Consider the following 21,043-nt stretch of genomic DNA (forward strand, 5'->3'; position numbering starts at 1 on the left):
GCGTGATTTTTTATATTCCATGAATAAGTTTGTTTTTGTTAAAGAGACCGAAAAACAATGTTGTTTTCGCTATACTCAAAAGTTGGTTTGAGTGGTTGTAAAAAAATATTATCGATTAATTAGTACTACCTACCGGTAATTTCGATTGTAATATTTATTAGCTAAGAAGTTGTCATACTTGTTACTCTTAACTTTTAAGTAGGTACACTCTAATACGTGTGACCACAGTTTGTAATGCAATAAAGAGGCAGTAAAATATTTATAGAATTTGAAGTCTTGACGATTTTTTCTTACTGCTACAGTTTTATTTATATAATATTATAGAGAATGTGGTATACACATTCTGTCAGGGTTATTTGAATACCTCCATAACATCAGGCCAACCATCAGAATTAATAGATAACCCAGAGGTAAGTAAATTTTATAAAACGTAAACATTTGCAGCCACGTTTTTGTTGCGCATAAATGATGCCCAATTATTATAATGAAATTCTAATTTATATAGTTCAAGTTCAATGTACAATAATATTATTTAATAATTAACGTATAAGGTTGCGATCAAGGATATGAAGTATTGTATAATAGTTGCCCAAGAACGTTCATATAGTTTAAATGCAAATTGAGAGAGTATAACTATTCTCTCTATATATATTCGTGGCTCGTGCAGATCGAACCCAATATACGAAATTAAGTAAGATCGGGTGTGACTAGAACTTGAATGGGTGATCATCAGCGACTAATCTTATACGCACTTTTGTGCTTCAGGGAATATGTTAAAGCGTCGGTCCTAATTATCATCTTTAAATAGCAGCCGGTATCTTATGATCATTTTTAAAGCATCTAAAACTAACTGGCCCTTAGGCGGAATATTTCTCCATCAATTACTATTGGGAGAGTCTTATTACTTGTAGACATAGCTAGTAGAGTATGCTTACTAGTAGTTTCAAAGGCGATGGAACTAATACACTCTTGACCGGAAAGGACCGGGGTTGTTGCGTTTCGGTGGAAGGGTCTGCATGTGACGTGACCTTCTTCGTCCTCAGGAGTACCAACACATGTGTGATCGGTTTCAAGGAGAACCCCTGTCTTATATGGTCACAAATGTAAATGTTTTGTTACTGTAATCTTATAAAAATAAATTCATTTTGGTGTGGGGAGAGGTCTGTCCCCAGGATGTATAGTTTATTGAGAGGTACAGACAAATGGAGGTTAACAAAATATTAAGGTCGTATTTCCACATCGTTCCCATTATTAAGTCACAAGCAATTAGTTTCTCGTTTTCCAATATATTATTCTATGCACATACATCTTTGTATAATTTTATGGTTCTACTTTATTCGATCCATGCTAGTTGAAGGTTATAGCAATGTTGACGTCACATATGGTGACATAATACTGAACAGTGTAGCGTTTGTTTCGGAATTAGGACACCATTTAATTTATTTGCTCAAAATATTGGCTTAAAATATTTTCACCAGCTATGAAAGGTAGGTTAAATGATACGTAGGTTTTTAGAACATTCGTTTGTTTTTAAAATTCAATTGTTTTTATGTCATCTCTTTATTTTAGTATCGTCGCTAACGATAAGAGAAAATATTTATGAAAAATGCAGAAACTTCTCAGTATCTAAAAATATTAGTATATATAGTGTTAAAATAATTAGTATAATTTGAACAAATATTAAATGTCTAGGTATAGAAACTTATATTAGTAAGTGAATATTTCTAGAATTTTGAGCCCCCAGGGAACTGTTTCGCCACAGATTATAAAGGAGAGGTAGGTATTTGTTTCTTTTTGTACAGCCAGACTGCCAGACCAGATAGTAACTCAGTTCAAACTCATTGATTCCTATATAAATATGCATCTAACCGATTTAAATCGATCACAAGTCACAACGAACCGAGTTTTCATTGCATCCATTGCATCGTAGGTAACAGCGTCATAATTGCTGACAAGAAATATTGCTTAGTATGTATTGCAGCAATGCTTTAATAACTGGACTTATATTGTTTATATACGACTACCGCTATAAGAACGACGATGAATGACTCACGTTATTTATAAGTGAATGTTTTATGACTTTCGTTTCTGGATTTCATAATTACTACAATAATTGTCTTTATAAACAGTATTTCTATAGTTCAAATTTATCCTTGTTATACAACTTTAATCGTAAATTGAATGCAATAATTCAATTTCACAAAATTGTGGCATTGTTCAATTAAAGTTCAAGTTTCTCGTTTATTAATAATATTCCAATATATAAAAACGTTGTGTCAGTGTTGCATTTTGATTTGTTTTATAAATAACGTCTAGCCAACTGCAATATTTACTGGCTTTCAAGTAATATGTAAAAATCTAACAAGAAGATTAATTCAACATTCGTAAAGAACAATTATAATATTTATACATTTCTCCAGTGACTCCCATCTGCATCAATCTACATTATGCATCGAATTATATATTTTTTATGAAAGTCGACAAGTGTTATTGAATAGAAAAATGTTTATTGTAGCATAATTTTATGTCAAAAGTTCTTTCAAAATGTACCTACGCTCCAATTTAAGAAATTGCGACCTTTCGCTTAAAACCAACCAAACCAGAATTAATTCGTTGCCAAATCACAACTCATTTACGATTATGTTGCAACCTGCACAATTGAAGTGAGGCTTGCAGTTATTCCATTGCTAAGTGCATATATAGGTATTGAAAGTTGCATCTGTACATTACGTAGATGTTTAAAAATAATAAAAATAAATGGCCCTGTTCGGTAGCCAGCAAAAATAGGTATTGAACAAGTTAGTAGTTATAGATAATAAATCTTAATTGAGTGTAAAGACAGGTACTTACAAATTACATTGATTAAACGAAATATAATGATAAGTTATGTAACGTATAAAATAAATGACAAAGGTGTACATTGGCATGTTTCTACATGAGCAATAAAATAAACGCCAACGATACAGTAATTAGTAATTTTTTAACATCTTAATTTTTATTGTCGTTTAGAAGGCGTTTGGTACTAACTGTCAAAATTAATTTTATTTTGGTATAACAACATTTCAATCAAATGTTTACCATAAATTTCCAAAGCTAGTTTATTGCTAGTATTTTGAATGTGGTCGAACCATTTTGTGGTTCGACTGCGGCAGCACCACACCTATTTTTGCCTCATAACAGCAGTGTTAAGCATTGCTGGGTTCTGGTTTGAAGTGTATGGTAAGGGAGACACACTTCCGAGGCGTTCCAGCTTTGTCCTCAGGGGTAGTGGCGCATCTCTGGCCGACCTCAGGTACAAATATCTTACCCTATTTCGGGTTTAATACAGTTGTCCATGGGCGGCAGTAGCCACTTACCATCAGGTGGACTGCATGCTCGTCTGCTACTCCTTTACAATAAAAAAATATATAGATTTTACAATATACTTGTTTTAGTCCTTAAAACTAAACTTGACTAAACTATACAGTCTTGTGGACTGTATGCAACGAGCCTAACGCGCCCGAATGCCATTAGCACCACGCCACACCGTTAGAGACGAGACGTTTTCTATTTCCTTATACTTTCTCCGTTCTCGTTCGGTTATGCCCTTTTTATCGTGTTTTATATTTTGTTTTATATCATTGCGTAAACTTAGTTTTTTTTTATCACGAAAGACTGATTGGGCTTTGAAATGTTTTATGTTTTTTTGCAATTATTTCGTAATTCAGTGTTACGATCATTACACTGTATAATAGCACAATAACTGAGAAAAAACAATGAAAAGTCAATAAGATTGTTAAGATTTTTTAGTTTCTGTAAGTACAAAGAAAAGTCAATCGATTATTTTAAAATTATGTTGTGGATTATATTAAAAATATTTATTTATGATTATATTTATAGGATTATGTTTTAAAAATTATACTCATTTATAAATAATGAATAATTTCTCATAGTAAATTTGAATTAGTTTATAATAATTGATGTTGTTGACGTATGACCCTACGACTTACATGAGTAAAATTTTCAAAGCCCTATGAATTTACAGTATAAATCAAAGAAAAGTATATGGTAATCTAAAGATGGCAGGTATCCAAAATCGCAGCTGGGTCATAAAAATACTATTGAGATATCACTGGTCTATTAATGTAGTGATTACCTGAACATTATTGATAAACTAGCGTGGAAATAATGGAAATTCGTGAGTGAATGGATGCGTACAAGTAGGGCTGTCGTTACTTCAATGGCCTTGGTATAGTCCGCGTAAAACTGCTAGGCCTCTTTGAATATAGAAACGAGTCGCGTCGCCATAGCAAATTGTATGACTACACCTGCTCGCAATTTCCAAACTACACCTAAACGAAATCTATGGAATGGTTGGATATTTGGTAAAATGTAGGTTTTACTCGGATATGTCTCTTTTGGTTGTGTATATGTATAGTCACGTGTATAGTACTTGCATTAAAGAAGGAGAAGAGCGGAGTAAGCGCCGGACATGTTGCTTAGTTTAAAATTTAAATTATTTTGTTCCTACGGGCTACAAAAATAGACGGGCTTTAAAAACTTTCTCCAGAACTCATCGACTAGAACAAATTTAGGGAATTTGGACGCATGACAGCCCTATAATACGAGTAATAGGCAGGCATGCATTATTTGTGTTGTTTACATTTTTTCCACGCACGAACCGGTCGATAGGAGGTTACTGTAGCCATATGGCTATTATAGCTTAAATTAGATAAACATTAGATACTCTGCCATAAACATAAATCATTCGTACAAAATAATATACCTACAGATTAATTTACAGGGCAATTTCGGTGGACTGATGACTGGGGTCCAAGAAAATCTATAATTTATCCCAATATAATGTACATGTGTATGTGTATGTGTATGTACATGTGTCATTGATCTATTGACATGTGTATGTAATGTACTTAGTACGTTGTACTTAGTATTACTGTACTTAGAACTAAATTTTATTTCATGGTGATCTGAAATATAATTGAGAATTACAATGTAGTATCCTTCTTCCCACTCGTCGGCATCGCGATTGTTTAGCCTTTAAAAACAAAAAAAGTTTAAAGACCACTGACACTGCGTATGACAGTGACACTATATTGAAAGCTACCTCACTTCTTTTTCGCGCTTCCAAGGCACCGTGATACTATTTTTTCAAAGTTTTGTTAAACGTGTATAGTGAAGCAAAGCTAGTGAAAAAATGAAGGAAATGGAAACTAGGAATGAAGAATCACGTCTGCGTAGTTGTAGTCGCAATAGCAGGGATTTACGAAGCAATTCTTCGGATTGGATCACCGGTTCAGAGGTTATGTACAAATTACTTACCAGGTATGTAAGAAAATAATGCATTATTCACCTTTTACAGTATATGTGCACGACTATAAAAATGCCTAAATAACTAACATATTCTCAGAAAGAAACTATATTGTTCGAAAAACTTTCTCGTATCTACAACTTCAAAACTATTCATGCACGCCAATCTCGCTGTTGCACATTACAGACACCAAACAGTGCTCATATTCGCCATTAACCGTAAGATGCTTGCATTTTTATGCATATAATTTAGCAATTAATGGTCCAAATATAAAATGCACCCGAGCCATTGAGTACGAGATACTCGTTGCGTCGCTTTGTCGACACTAAATGTTTCCCATGTTCACCATTAAGCACGAGATGCTGGCCCTAACATTTATATGTGGCAAATGTTCAAATATTCAAAGAGTCACAACCGTCGAGTACGAGATACTCCTAGTGTTACTTTGTTGACACTAAACGGTTCACTCATTCGCCATTGAGTACGAGATACTCGCGCTAACATTTCTATGTGGCAAGTGGTCGAATATACAAAGCATCAGAACCGTCGAGTACGAGATACTCCAAGTGTTACTTTGTTGACACTAAACATTTCACTCATTCGCCATTGAGTATGAGATACCTGCGCTAATACTTATATGTGGCAAATGGCTTGAATGCTTCCATCACTAGCTATTGCACTAACAATACACAGTATAAAGCATGAATGATTTATAAGCACCAAGCTAGAGCTGCTACAACACAAGGTTATGCCAACCCTGTTATACCAACTCTGACAAAATAATTTTCAGAACCAGCTATAATTTCAGGAATCATTCATGGAGTTATTGCAAATAGCAAAACATATTTGTAACTTTATGACAAAACAGTGTCCTAACAGAAATGGAAAATATTATGTCAACATACTGGGACAACGAGTGAATACAATAATATCATCAGAGTTCTCTAAAATTGGGAGGTATGTGTGAAGCAACTGGATGAATAACATATTCCAATGAGAACTGAGGAAATCAACCTGGTACATTTTGATGCTCTTCTCAGAATAACACTTTAACTAGTGCTACCTATAAAGGTCATAATAGGTAATTTATGCTCCACCACAATACACACGATAAAAATATGTGCAATACATGGTGGAGAACAGAAAATAGGAATCATCACATTGCTGGTGCGCTAACCCATAACAAATATAACCCCGTGCATATAAGAATCTTATCAGGATTCACCGCACAGCATGATGCTTATGAGCTCATGTAACGGAATCATACTGAAGACATTGAAACTCACTTAGCTGCATTACAAATGATAGAAGACTAACTATCTTATCAGAAAACAATGTCTAAAATAGACATTTGTGACATAAATGTTTTATGCAGCACCCCGTTGCCAATTTGAAATTGGTTGAGATTGGTCGTTCCACACAAATCAATTGTGTTATATGATATTAAAATTTAATATATGGCGTCAAGATAAAAATCTTACAACATTGATGACAAAATTATCTTTGTATACTAGTTAATCCAATGCTCGATCTCAAATGGTAATAGATGTGCTCCTCACATTATCACATACACACTGGTGTATATACATGACAACTGTTTCATGTTAACCTGAAATAGAACAGAAGGCATGCTCTCTCAAAAGAACCACCTCAGGAGGACAATGATTAAGCAAACAAGACTCCGGCTTATTGATACTGACACATATCTGTCCAATATATTTTTAGTCACATGAAGAAAGAATACTATAAGTATCTCATATATTGGAACCAGCGTCTGAAGTCCTAGCTTTGATAGTAGCATTCTGTGTTAATACCTCAACACAATTGAGCAGAGTTCATTGATTTGTTATGGATACTCTATAGTTCCTACTCAATTTCAGCTGTTTTATAAGCAAATAACAGGTACCTATACATGGCTCAAAGTAAACAATATTACATGGGTTATATTGTAGTACCTCTTACTCACATATATACAAATTATGTATAGTAAAATTTAATCAGTTACCAGCTATATAAAGCTGTTTGATTTGATATCTTGTGGGCTAGGTATATGAATATCCTAACATCCAGATTAGGTGTATTTCAAGATATTGCGGATTTCAGGAAATACTCGTATTATTAAGGTATAACTCTAAGGAGATTTGTATCAAGGAGTACAATCAGAACTATAATGCACCACTTAACTACTGGTACAGAGTACCTACTTAAAGTCATTGAGCTTACATAACATATATAACTCTATTATATAAAGATGTAACTTGAATTGAAGTTTTTAAATTATCTATTTAATACATTGGTTTACAGTGATAATCAATCCAGAAGTCTGGAGTTGTCTTTGGACACAAATACCTTTATGATTTATTCTAAGGCCAGGTACTATAACAATACCTGCAATACTATAACAATACAAATGTGCTAAATAATAAATGTCCATACTTGTAAATAGTTCAAAAACCTTGTTAAGTATTACTTATTTATATGGCATATGTGACATAAATGCAAATATGTGAATGTCAAGAGTGAACTTTATGTACAAATGTGAGAATTTATACAAAATTAACATTTTGGATTTCGTTACACTTATGTTTCAGTGACTCAATAGGAATAAATACAGTAATAATTAAAGGTTTGGAAGTTCAGTCCACAAACATATGGGTAATTATTAAATATCTGCACATATTTTTCACTTTTACATGTACAGTAAAACTGCTTAAAATATGAGGCTGATCATCATGAAAAAATTGACTAAAGATTATTGGTGCCTATGTAATGCTCTACAACAGAGGCCTGGTACTCCCAACATTACAAAAAGCAATCAAATATTAACATACTACTTATATTGTTGCTTAAACATTTCCTTTAGCAACACCAGGTTTATATAGAAACATGCATCATACATTTATACACCAGTCATCAGGTCAAAAAATAACACAGCAGTCCATTAATCCTGGAATAAAGACAAGCATAATATGAGAATTGCTATTGCACTTAAGTCTTCATAATGTCTATGTTAGTTACACTAAAACTGAAATTGTTCTCATTTCATAATGAAGCTTAGGCTAAGGGTAAATAATGTCCACCATGGTAATATGTGACACATTAATGATATAAAAGTAATAACAATATTATTATATCATGTGAATGGCCAGCCATTAATATGATATCTTCTTTGGGTCTTTTATGCCTAGTGTGTATACCTAGATGCTCTTATAAAACATAAAACAAAGAAAGTAAGCTGCATGTCCAATCAATTTTCAAATGTAAATCTAGCATCCCTAGAATTAATAGGAATTCCTTAGGGGTATGTGTGATGAACGTTACTATATAGGACACACATGGCAGACATCTGGCCTGGAACAAAGAAAACTATATTATATATACAAATTATTATTATAATTATTATATATAGAAGATTTATCTACTTTCCTTTTCTTAAAGAATTAAGATGGAGAAAAATGTGGGTAATAACTTTATAATTTATCACTGTCAGAGCTGTAACTAGAACCAGTTGTGTTAGTAATCATTACAGGCTAAGTAAGCCAGAACCCCATGGAAGTTATAAAATATTTGACTTATTAAAACTGAATTAATCCTGGGAATGCTCAGCATAAATACTTTTGAGTCAAGATAAGCTTTTCTGGTCTAGTCATGAATGGGGTTTGAAATAATCATATACATAAATACTGCTATGAAAACTGATATCAACTTTTACATACACATAACTGATAGTTACACACATTTTTAGGAAAAGATGTTAGATGGAAAGTCAGATTGGATTTCAAAAGGAAACACATCATAAGCTTTCCAACCAACCATATAGATATGTAACTTTACAGAGGGCATGCATAAGCATGGTACAGCAAAAAGTATAAGTAACTTTTGCAAATCTGATATATACCTACAAAAACAGGAAGTCATATAAAACTAAAATGTTTCATTGATCTAAGAATGATCATGTCCCTCCTGAACATGCACACTAATATAAAGAAACAAAGTAGGTATAACACCCAATATTATACCGGGTATACCTACAACATAAAATATAAATTTATCTCACATGGGGCATATATCATCCCAAGATCAAATCAAATACCCAATCATAATTTGTCAATAAATAATGGTATTAATTCCTTAATATTCAACATGGGATGGCTTCCTATTTTAATAATATTGGAATACATACGATGTACCTACTGGTACATTTAAGTATAGTATTATATAAAAGTACATTATTATATAATGCACATCACATATGAAACATATTTATACGTATATTGCTATATAGCAAAGGAAATAGTATTATTTGTGTCAATAAAATTGACCAAGTAATTCATTCTACACATAATTATGACATACTATGGAGGGTAGAAAACATATTTTCGACCTTGTATGTATTTATTTTTTGCAAGGTGCAAAAGCTTGAATTGAATAATCATTAATACTGACTAAATTACAATATTACTATTATTATTATTATTATTGGCCAATTTTAGTAATAATATATTTAGAGAAAAATATTGCATTATTATTGCACTGAATATTATTTCATCTAATTCAGAGGGAATCTCACTTAGTACTATGTGTTTCAGAACATTTCATCCATATTATACAGTAAGAATAAATATTCAGTTAGCAATCCTAATAATTATGTATATTTTATAATTATACCTAATTAAGAGAAAAATTTCTTATTAATATCATATTTTCATATTGTATTTATATATATATATATATATATATTATTATTGAGAATAAATCTCATTAAGCACTATGGATTTCACAACATCTCATCCATATGATGCAGAACAAATAAATATTCAGCAATGTAATTAAATCCATATAATAATATATATGTATGGTAATAAATCTTTAATTTAATTACATGTCCCATTGTTGCAGTTGTCTCTAAACATCTACATTGTAATTCTCAATTATATTTCAGATCACCATGAAATAAAATTGAAAATTAGACGAGCTTACCTGTAAGCGAAGTCTGATTATAATTTTATGAATGGTGATCTGAAATATAATTACCCACCCTCCCAAAATCAAAACCCATACTGCAACAATAAGAACAAAAGAGTCTCCTAGATATAGACAGCATGCATATTATCAAGGAGACTAAGTTGGAAATGATAGACTCTAAATTAAGTGAGGTAGCTTTCAATATAGTGTCACTGTCATACGCAGTGTCAGTGGTCTTTAAACTTTTTTTGTTTTTAAAGGCTAAACAATCGCGATGCCGACGAGTGGGAAGAAGGATACTACATTGTAATTCTCAATTATATTTCAGATCACCATTCATAAAATTATAATCAGACTTCGCTTACAGGTAAGCTCGTCTAATTTTCAATTAGAACGCCTCGTGTACCTGTCTCTCATATCTCACCTCATAAAATATAAGCTCTGAATTGAAAACAAGATAAGGTTCGTATCTTCTAGATTTAAAATGAAAATTAAATTAAAATACATAATAACAAATACATTTTACTAATCGCATCAGCAATTATCAGTAGGTAGGTATAATATAAAATACCTATTACACATTAAGCGCTTGATAATGCCTGTGATATCTAACTCTACCACAGATACTTATCTAAAACTCTACGTTGTGCGTACATAATAAGTAACCATGTACTTTGAAAAACAAAACAACTATACATAGATGTTTTTTGTCTATACAATGTATCTAATGTGTAGACAAAAAATGTACACAAAAACTACTTGTCGGTCACACTGGTCAACTACGGTAGGTCATACTATTCCCGCCATTTTTATGCTAATTAATTTATAATAAATGCTAAACCATAAAGTGGTGTGAGCGAAAAAATTCTGATTAATAAATAATTCCCACTTTTAATTGCTGTATCTACCAGTGTTAGTATTTATTAGCATATAAATGTATTTTTTCGTTATATTATATTAACAATTATACCTATAGAAACAAAAGTCTAGTTAATTGCTTCTAGAAAATAATGTGCATGTTTAAATTAACTCTGACAGTATATAATTTACTTCAGTGAAATAAGTGTTAGGTACATATATTTCCGCCAGCATGGGTGTTTAATTATTTCCAATAGTAATTTAATAATTTATTAGCAGGTATTATGAAAAGAAACCTGTTTTTCCAATTTTTGGACTTTGACATCCCTTTCGAGAATTTTGGTTTAACGGTTGACACGGTTATATCAAATTTGGTATCAAATGCCTTGTATAATTGGTTATATATTAAGTAGATACGTATAAACGGGGCTAAGATCTCCCCAATTAGTTGAAAAACAAAACGTAAGCGACCGACTGTTGAAAATGTTTTCAGTCTCCAGATAATATTCTTAAGGTGACCTGCATGTTAATTAATTCCCCCCAGAAATACAAATTCCATTATGATGATCATCTTATGTAATAATCTATGTGCTAAGATTCCAAAACATCCCATAAAAACTTATGACACGTAAAAAATTAGTCTTGAACCGAGATGCATAATGACGATTATTATGGAGCTTAGAAAACAACTTTAAACGTAGACAATACAGTTTTATGCGATCGTAGTCCAAGGATTTTTAGTTATTATTCGCAGTTTTAAAGTTCGTTTAAAGTTACTTATACTGAAGGTTTTCTTGCTCGTTCAAAAACGATTAATTCAGCAGTAGATTTAGTTATTGCATGTTTTGTATTTCTTCCAGTTGTCGTGGTCAACTTGCTAACTGTCCCACTGTTGGGAAATGAAGGTTAAGCTCATAGGCAGACTTCATACACCTTGGAGAACACTTTCTACAGAACTTTCAGGCATGTGGGGTTAGATCTTGGGATAGGCAATTCAAGTCCAGGCAAGGATTGCAGATACTTGTTTTAGTGGTGTGATGGTCTTCTATAGAGTCAATGATACATGGAATTGGAGTAGGGAATTGTAAAAAGGGATGTCGATGGTGCCTCAGGAGTCGAAGCAGAAGGGATTCTACCATTTTTAAAATCTGTTGAAGCACCTGAGTACCTTTTGTTATTTTAATGCGTCCGTAAAAATATTAGGAACCGTGCAGGATTTAAATGTTTAAATAGGTTCGTAAATATTATGGATTTGCGGTTTCAATTCTGCGATTGATTGTGATCTCTAGGATTGTTATTGACTATCTACTTGATTGATGAAGCTACTCTACTTATTACAGGCTTTAACGATTAATATCGCGCTTATTATAATAATCACGTTTGACGTAACGTTTACGTACATTATGATTTAGGGATACCGTATCTATAGATTTTGTAAACTAGGTACTTATATAAAAATTAACAGAAATAACCGATAAGTTTTTGAATTATGATTGTCTTTACGTCCTAATCTGAAAGTTAAATAAAACTTACATTTGTGATAAAAACATAAGGTACCTATTTGTTGATACTTAACTAGCAGGTACCGACTTAGTTAATTATTATCGTTAATCGTTACTTACGCAAATGATTTATTACGATTGTGCAATCATAATACATTAATTATCTTTTACGATAATTTTCCTTTTTTGATAAAAAATATAATCCCTTTAAAATAGCTTTCCCTGATTATGTTTTACAAAGTTCGTTTGTATCTTTTTTAAAATAGGAAATGTTCTTTGGGTTGGTAGGATAACAATCTGAGATTTATAATTGAAAATTAGACGAGCTTACCTGTAAGCGAAGTCTGATTATAATTTTATGAATGGTGATCTGAAATATAATTGAGAATTACAATGTAGTATCCTTCTTCCCACTCGTCGGCATCGCGATTGTTTAGCCTTTAAAAACAAAAAAAGTTTAAAGACCACTGACACTGCGTATGACAGTGACACTATATTGACAGCTACCTCACTTAATTTAGAGTCTATCATTTCCAACTTAGTCTCCTTGATAATATGCATGCTGTCTATATCTAGGAGACTCTTTTGTTCTTATTGTTGCAGTATGGGTTTTGATTTTGGGAGGGTGGGTAATTATATTTCAGATCACCATTCATAAAATTATAATCAGACTTCGCTTACAGGTAAGCTCGTCTAATTTTCAATTTTATTTCATGGTGATCTGAAATATAATTGAGAATTACAATGTAGATGTTTAGAGACAACTGCAACAATGGAACATGTAATTAAATTAAAGATTTATTACCATACATATATATTATTATATGGATTTAATTACATTGCTGAATATTTATTCGTTCTGCATCATATGGATGAGATGTTGTGAAATCCATAGTGCTTAGTGAGATTTATTCTCAATAATAAAATATATATATATATATAAAATATATATAAAAATACAACATGAAAATATCATATTAATAAGAATTTTTTCTCTTAATTAGGTATAATTATAAAATATACATAATTATTAGGATTGCTAACTGAATATTTACTCTTACTGTATAATATGGATGAAATGTTCTGAAACACATAGAACTAAGTGAGATTCCCTCTGAATTAGGTGAAATAATATTCAGTGCAATAATAATGCAATATTTTTCTCTAAATATATTATTACTAAAATTGGCCAATAATAATAATAATAATAGTAATATTGTAATTTAGTCAGTATTAATAATTATTCAATTCAAGCTTTTGCACCTTGCAAAAAATAAATACATACAAGGTCGAAAATATGTTTTCTACCCTCCATAGTATGTCATAATTATATGTAGAATGAATTACTTGGTCAATTTTATTGACACAAATAATACTATTTCCTTTGCTATATAGCAATATATGTATAAATATGTTTCATATGTTATGTGCATTATATAATAATGTACTTTTATATAATACTATACTTAAATGTACCAGTAGGTACATCGTATGTATTCCAATATTATTAAAATAGGAAGCCATCCCATGTTGAATATTAAGGAATTAATACCATTATTTATTGACAAATTATGATTGGGTATTTGATTTGATCTTGGGATGATATATGCCCCATGTGAGATAAATTTATATTTTATGTTGTAGGTATACCCGGTATAATATTGGGTGTTATACCTACTTTGTTTCTTTATATTAGTGTGCATGTTCAGGAGGGACATGATCATTCTTAGATCAATGAAACATTTTAGTTTTATATGACTTCCTGTTTTTGTAGGTATATATCAGATTTGCAAAAGTTACTTATACTTTTTGCTGTACCATGCTTATGCATGCCCTCTGTAAAGTTACATATCTATATGGTTGGTTGGAAAGCTTATGATGTGTTTCCTTTTGAAATCCAATCTGACTTTCCATCTAACATCTTTTCCTAAAAATGTGTGTAACTATCAGTTGTATGTATGTAAAAGTTGATATCAGTTTTCATAGCAGTATTTATGTATATGATTATTTCAAACCCCATTCATGACTAGACCAGAAAAGCTTATCTTGACTCAAAAGTATTTATGCTGAGCATTCCCAGGATTAATTCAGTTTTAATAAGTCAAATATTTTATAACTTCCATGGGGTTCTGGCTTACTTAGCCTGTAATGATTACTAACACAACTGGTTCTAGTTACAGCTCTGACAGTGATAAATTATAAAGTTATTACCCACATTTTTCTCCATCTTAATTCTTTAAGAAAAGGAAAGTAGATAAATCTTCTATATATAATAATTATAATAATAATTTGTATATATAATATAGTTTTCTTTGTTCCAGGCCAGATGTCTGCCATGTGTGTCCTATATAGTAACGTTCATCACACATACCCCTAAGGAATTCCTATTAATTCTAGGGATGCTAGATTTACATTTGAAAATTGATTGGACATGCAGCTTACTTTCTTTGTTTTATGTTTTGTAAGAGCATCTAGGTATACACACTAGGCATAAAAGACCCAAAGAAGATATCATATTAATGGCTGGCCATTCACATGATATAATAATATTGTTATTACTTTTATATCATTAATGTGTCACATATTACCATGGTGGACATTATTAAATTTCATTATGAATGATAACAATTTCAGTTTTAGTGTAACTAACATAGACATTATGAAGACTTAAGTGCAATAGCAATTCTCATATTATGCTTGCCTTTATTCCAAGATTAATGGACTGCTGTGTTATTTGTTGACCTGATGACTGGTGTATAAATGTATGATGCATGTTTCTATATAAACCCGGAGTTGCTAAAGGAAATGTATAAGCAACCATATAAATAATATATTATTATTTGATTGCTTTTTGTAATGTTGGGAGTACCAGGCTTCTGTTGTAGAACATTACATAGGTACTACCAATCTTTAGTCAATTTTTTCATGATGATCAACCTCATATTTTAAGCAGTTATGTACAGTAAAAGTGAAAAATATGTGCAGATATTTAATAATTAACCGTATGTTTGTGGACTGAACTTCCCAACCTTTAATTATTACTGTATTTATTCCTATTGAGTCACTGAAAGATAAGTGTAACGAAATCCAAAATGTTAATTTTGTATAAATTCTCACATTTGTACATAAAGTTCACTCTTGACATTCACATATTTACATTTATGTCACATATGCCACATAAATAAGTAATACTAAACAAAGTTTTTGAATTATTTACAAGTATGGACATTTATTATTTAGCACATTTGTATTGTTATAGTATTGCAGGTATTGTTATAGTACCTGGCCTTAGAATAAATCATAAAGGTATTTGTGTCCAGAGACAACTCCAGACTTCTGGATTGATTTTATCACTGTAAACCAGTGTATTAAATAGATAATTTAAAAACTTCAATTCAAGTTACATCTATATATAATAGAGTTATATATATTATGTAAGCTCAATGACTTTAAGTAGGTACTCTGTACCAGTAGTTAAGTGGTGCATTATAGTTCTGATTGTACTCCTTGATACAAATCTCCTTAGAGTTATACCTTAATAATACGAGTATTTCCTGAAATCCGCAATATCTTGAAATACACCTAATCTGGATGTTAGGATATTCATATATACCTAGCCCAAAAGATATCAAATCAAACAGCTTTATATAGCTGGTAACTGATTAACTTTTATTATACATAATTTGTATATATGTGAGTAAGATGTACTACAATATAACCCATGTAATATTGTTTACTTTGAGCCATGTATAGGTACCTGTTATTTGCTTATAAAACAGCTGAAATTGAGTAGGAACTATATAGTATCCATAACAAATCAATGAACTCTGCTGAATTGTGTTGAGGTATTAACACAGAATGCTACTATCAAAGCTAGGACTTCAGACGCTGGATCCAATATATGGGATACTTATAGTATTCTTTCTTCATGTGACTAAAAATATATTGGACAGATATGTGTAAGTATCAATAAGCCGGAGTCTTGTTTGCTTAATCATTGTCCTCCTGAGGTGGTTCTTTTGAGAGAACATGCCTTCTGTTCTATATCAGGTTAACATGAAACAGTTGTCATGTATATACACCAGTGTGTATGTGATAATGTGAAGAGCACATCTATTACCATTTGAGATCGAGCATTGGATTAACTAGTATACAAAAATAATTTTGTCATCAATGTTGTAAGATTTTTATCTTGACGCCATATATTAAATTTAAATATCATATAACACAATTGATTTGTGTGGAACAACCAATCTCAACCAATTTCAAATTGGCAACGGGGTGCTGCATAAAACATTTATGTCACAAATGTCTATTTTAGACATTGTTTTCTGATAAGATAGCTAGTCTTCTATCATTTGTAATGCAGCTAAGTGAGTTTCAATGTCTTCAGTATGATTCCGTTACATGAGCTCATGAGCATCATGCTGTGCAGTGAATCCTGATAAGATTCTTATATGCACGGGGTTATATTTGTTTTGGGTTAGCGCACCAGCATTTTCTGTTGCATTTGATGATTCCTATTTTCTGTTCTCCACCATGTATTACATATATTTTTATCGTGTGTATTGTGGTGGAGCATAAATGACCTATTATGACCTTTATAGGTAGCACTAGTTAAAGTGTTATTCTGAGAAGAGCATCAAAATGTACCAGGTTGATTTCCTCAGTTCTCATTGGAATATGTCATTCATCCAGTTGCTTCACACATACCTCCCAATTTTAGAGAACTCTGATGATATTATTGTATTCACTCGTTGTCCCAGTATGTTGACATAATATTTTCCATTTCTGTTAGGACACTGTTTTGTCATATAGTTACAAATATGTTTTGCTATTTGCAATAACTCCATGAATGATTCCTGAAATTATAGCTGGTTCTGAAAATTATTTTGTCAGAGTTGGTATAACAGGGTTGGCATAACCTTGTGTTGTAGCAGCTCTAGCTTGGTGCTTATAAATCATTCATGCTTTATACTGTGTATTGTTAGTGCAATAGCTAGTGATGGAAGCATTCAAGCCATTTGCCACATATAAATGTTAGCGCAGGTATCTCGTACTCAATGGCGAATGAGTGAAACGTTTAGTGTCAACAAAGTAACACTTGGAGTATCTCGTACTCGACGGTTCTGATGCTTTATATATTCGACCACTTGCCACATAGAAATGTTAACGCGAGTATCTCGTACTCAATGGCGAATGAGTGAAACATTTAGTGTCAACCAAGTAACACTTGGAGTATCTTGTACTCGACGGTTCTGATGCTTTGTATATTCGACCACTTGCCACATAGAAATGTTAGCGCGAGTATCTCGTACTCAATGGCGAATGAGTGAACCGTTTAGTGTCAATAAAGTAAAACTAGGAGTATCTCGTACTCGACGGTTGTGACTCTTTGAATATTCGAACATTTGTCACATATACATGTTAGGGCCAGCATCTCGTGCTTAATGGTGAACATGGGAACCATTTAGTGTCGACAAAGCGACGCCACGAGTATCTCGTACTCGGGTAGGTGGTACACGTGGCTCGGGTGCATTTTATATCTGGACCATTAATTGCTAAATTATATGCATAAAAATGCAAGCATCTTGCGGTTAATGGCGAATATGAGCACCGTTTGGTGTCTGTAACGTGCAAGAGCGAGATTGGCGTGCGTGAATAGTTTTGAAGTTGTAGATACGAGAAAGATTTTCAAACAATATAGTTTCTCTCTAAGCATATGTTAGTTATTTAGGCATTTTTATAGTTGTGCACACATAACTGTAATAAATGAATACATTATTTTCTTACATACCTGGTAAGTAATTTGTACATAACCTCTGAACCGGTGATCCAACCCGAAGAATTGCTTCGTAAATTCCTGCTACTGCGACTACAACTACGCAGACGTGATTCTTCATTCCTAGTTTCCATTTTCTTCATTTTTTCACTAGCTTTGCTTCACTATACACGTTTAACAAAACTTTGAAAAAATAGTATCACGATGCCTTGGAAGCGCGAAAAAGAAGTGAGGTAGCTGTCAATATAGTGTCACTGTCATACGCAGTGTCAGTGGTCTTTAAACTTTTTTTGTTTTTAAAGGCTAAACAATCGCGATGCCGACGAGTGGGAAGAAGGATACTACATTGTAATTCTCAATTATATTTCAGATCACCATGAAATAAAATTCTAGTTAGAACTGGCATGAGGGGCAGGTACAATGATCAGACGGGCGACGCATTTTAACATATAAGAAAAAATAAACGATGTACCTGCCTAACCTGTATTACTACTTATAGTAGTAACTTGGTACATCTCGTATATTTTGACTACCTTTAACTACCCTTTGTCAGGCCCTTCAAAAACAGAATTGCTTTACAATGTAGATATTAGGCATAAATATAAAGATGTATTAGTGGTTCTCCAGATAAGAGTCCAGGGTTCTACTCCTATCATCATTATTTTTTTTTTATCAAGGAAAAGGTGTGTATCCTGGAGTAACGTAAGCTGCTTCATCTTCATTAACGAAACACTATCACTAAGCCTCCGCTGTCTGGGCTCTATCTTTTGAACCGTAATAGAAGGTACACTTGATTTGTTTTTAATTTTTATAGATCTAGTCTTATACAAATATAAGTACCTTATATTCTAAGACTGCTTCTATGTATATAATATGTACTTTGATTGAAGTGCTTTGTAATAAGTATTTAAGTATCTGTTTTTTATATCATTTTTCACAGACTTAACTAGATAATTGGACATATTAACGTTTACTTTTTATTAAATTATATAGCGATTTTTTTAAAGTTGTTAATTGAAGACAAAACTTTGGGCAATAAACGATTTATCCTGTAATATGTGTCAATTAATTTAATAACAATGAATACTTTACTTTACATATACATTAATATTACAATACCTAGATACCTAATAAGGTTTTCTTTCTTTATTCTTCATAAATAGATCGTAAGGTTTTGTGCTACATAGATAAATAAACTTACACATACCTCATTGCACATATCTATATTTGGCACTGAGTAAAAAACCATGAAGCTGTTTTTACTATAGGCATTTAATAATAAAACAATGCCATCTATTTTTTACGATGTAAAAGCCGGCTGTTCCCTACTTACGGTAAATAAACAAAAGGGGTGACATACCTTCATGAGAGCAAAACGCTGGTCATCGTCGATTCCCACAACATTGTTCGGAGCCATGTTCAATAAAGTCTTTATAAATGTGCGTTTTTAAAACAATAAACACAAAAGATTTTTAGACCGAAGTAATGAATGTATTTAGAACACGCGCGAACGTTCACACGCACGCAGTCTCACTGATTAGACTGCGTTATACTGCCGTCAGTCAGTCAATCGGACTTGCTAAGCAAGTCGGTGGGAAGTCTAGTGGGAGGAAAAGAGCGCAAGCGTCCGCCCGGTCGGACGAGGTCTGCCAACGTAACGTAAATAACTGCGCGCGCAGTTCAATGATTCTGCAGTATGCAAAATAAAACTTAGGCACATAATCACTACGTTAACAGAAATTCGAAAATATGGCAAAGATAACCTATTAACCTTGATTATTTCGTAATCTAAAGCCGAAGGTTGGCGAAAAGTAATTGCTACTAATCTATGGTAATTGCATACAAGCTTTAATACTAGATAATATTTTATGCTACTTTTTAATAAATAATATTAAGCAAGCATTCATTAAATGAGGTTAATTATTCAATAAACTTTAATTTTAATAACTCGGTTGATGGCAACCAAGCAATGACTATTAGCAGTCATTATTCTGGGTAACATTCATGTATTTTTTATGAAATGCAAATAAAATAAGTTTTATTCTAATAAGATATTACAGGAGATATTACGCAAGCAGATAATGTAAATTGCAGAGTATGAATATCCTGTATATTGCAAAAATCAAAAACCTTTTTTATATAAAATATGTAATTTCTATTTTTCACATCACAGTTCATTTTTACACTTGTATCAAATTATTTGGAAATATATTGCTAATACAAAAATGGCTTTTCCTTACCCAATGAATGGCTTGTCATGAGCCATATGTTGCTTTATTCTGGTTCGTATACAGAAGATGAGATGAATATGACAGAGACAAATTCTCTTGCAGATTGGTCAGAAATATTTATCTTTGAATTCGGTGGATGCCGTACCATGCGTCTAGAACTACTGCAAACCAGAACATGGCTGCTATTATAAAGAATTACAAAAGACTTTTTGTTAGTTGTACTACAAATAATCATAAATTAAAATAATATTAGTTGTACACTGTTGCAAGTTCATTGTATTGTATTATCAGAATTTGAATAACATATATCCTAAGGGAGTTAATATATAAGCTACAGTCTGTCACAGTCATCAATACAAACTGCCACTTATGTGCTCCCTCCCTAAAAGTCCATTAA

At 32.1% G+C, this 21,043-nt stretch overlaps 1 protein-coding gene and 1 long non-coding RNA gene across 2 annotated transcripts in view; one reads left to right on the forward strand and one right to left on the reverse strand.

The window, feature by feature from the left end:
- LOC140753208 (SEC14-like protein 2) overlaps positions 1–20,043 on the reverse strand; it is a 52,896-nt gene extending 32,853 nt beyond the window's left edge. Inside the window, exon 1 of the mRNA XM_073087662.1 lies at positions 19,776–20,043. Within this exon, the coding sequence (XP_072943763.1) occupies positions 19,776–19,832 (57 nt within the window). The 5' untranslated portion in view covers positions 19,833–20,043. The remainder of the gene's footprint in view (positions 1–19,775) is intronic.
- LOC140753466 (uncharacterized) lies at positions 12,946–15,261 on the forward strand. The gene is made up of 2 exons (XR_012103573.1): positions 12,946–13,316; positions 14,955–15,261. It is a non-coding gene; the product is annotated as an uncharacterized LOC140753466 (long non-coding RNA).
- Positions 20,044–21,043: the final 1,000 nt, after the last annotated feature.

Source organism: Epargyreus clarus, unplaced genomic scaffold, assembly GCF_041222505.1.
Source record: "Epargyreus clarus isolate Ecla_fem2 unplaced genomic scaffold, WU_Ecla_fem_2.2 ptg000026l, whole genome shotgun sequence".
Lineage (NCBI taxonomy): Eukaryota > Metazoa > Arthropoda > Insecta > Lepidoptera > Hesperiidae > Epargyreus > Epargyreus clarus.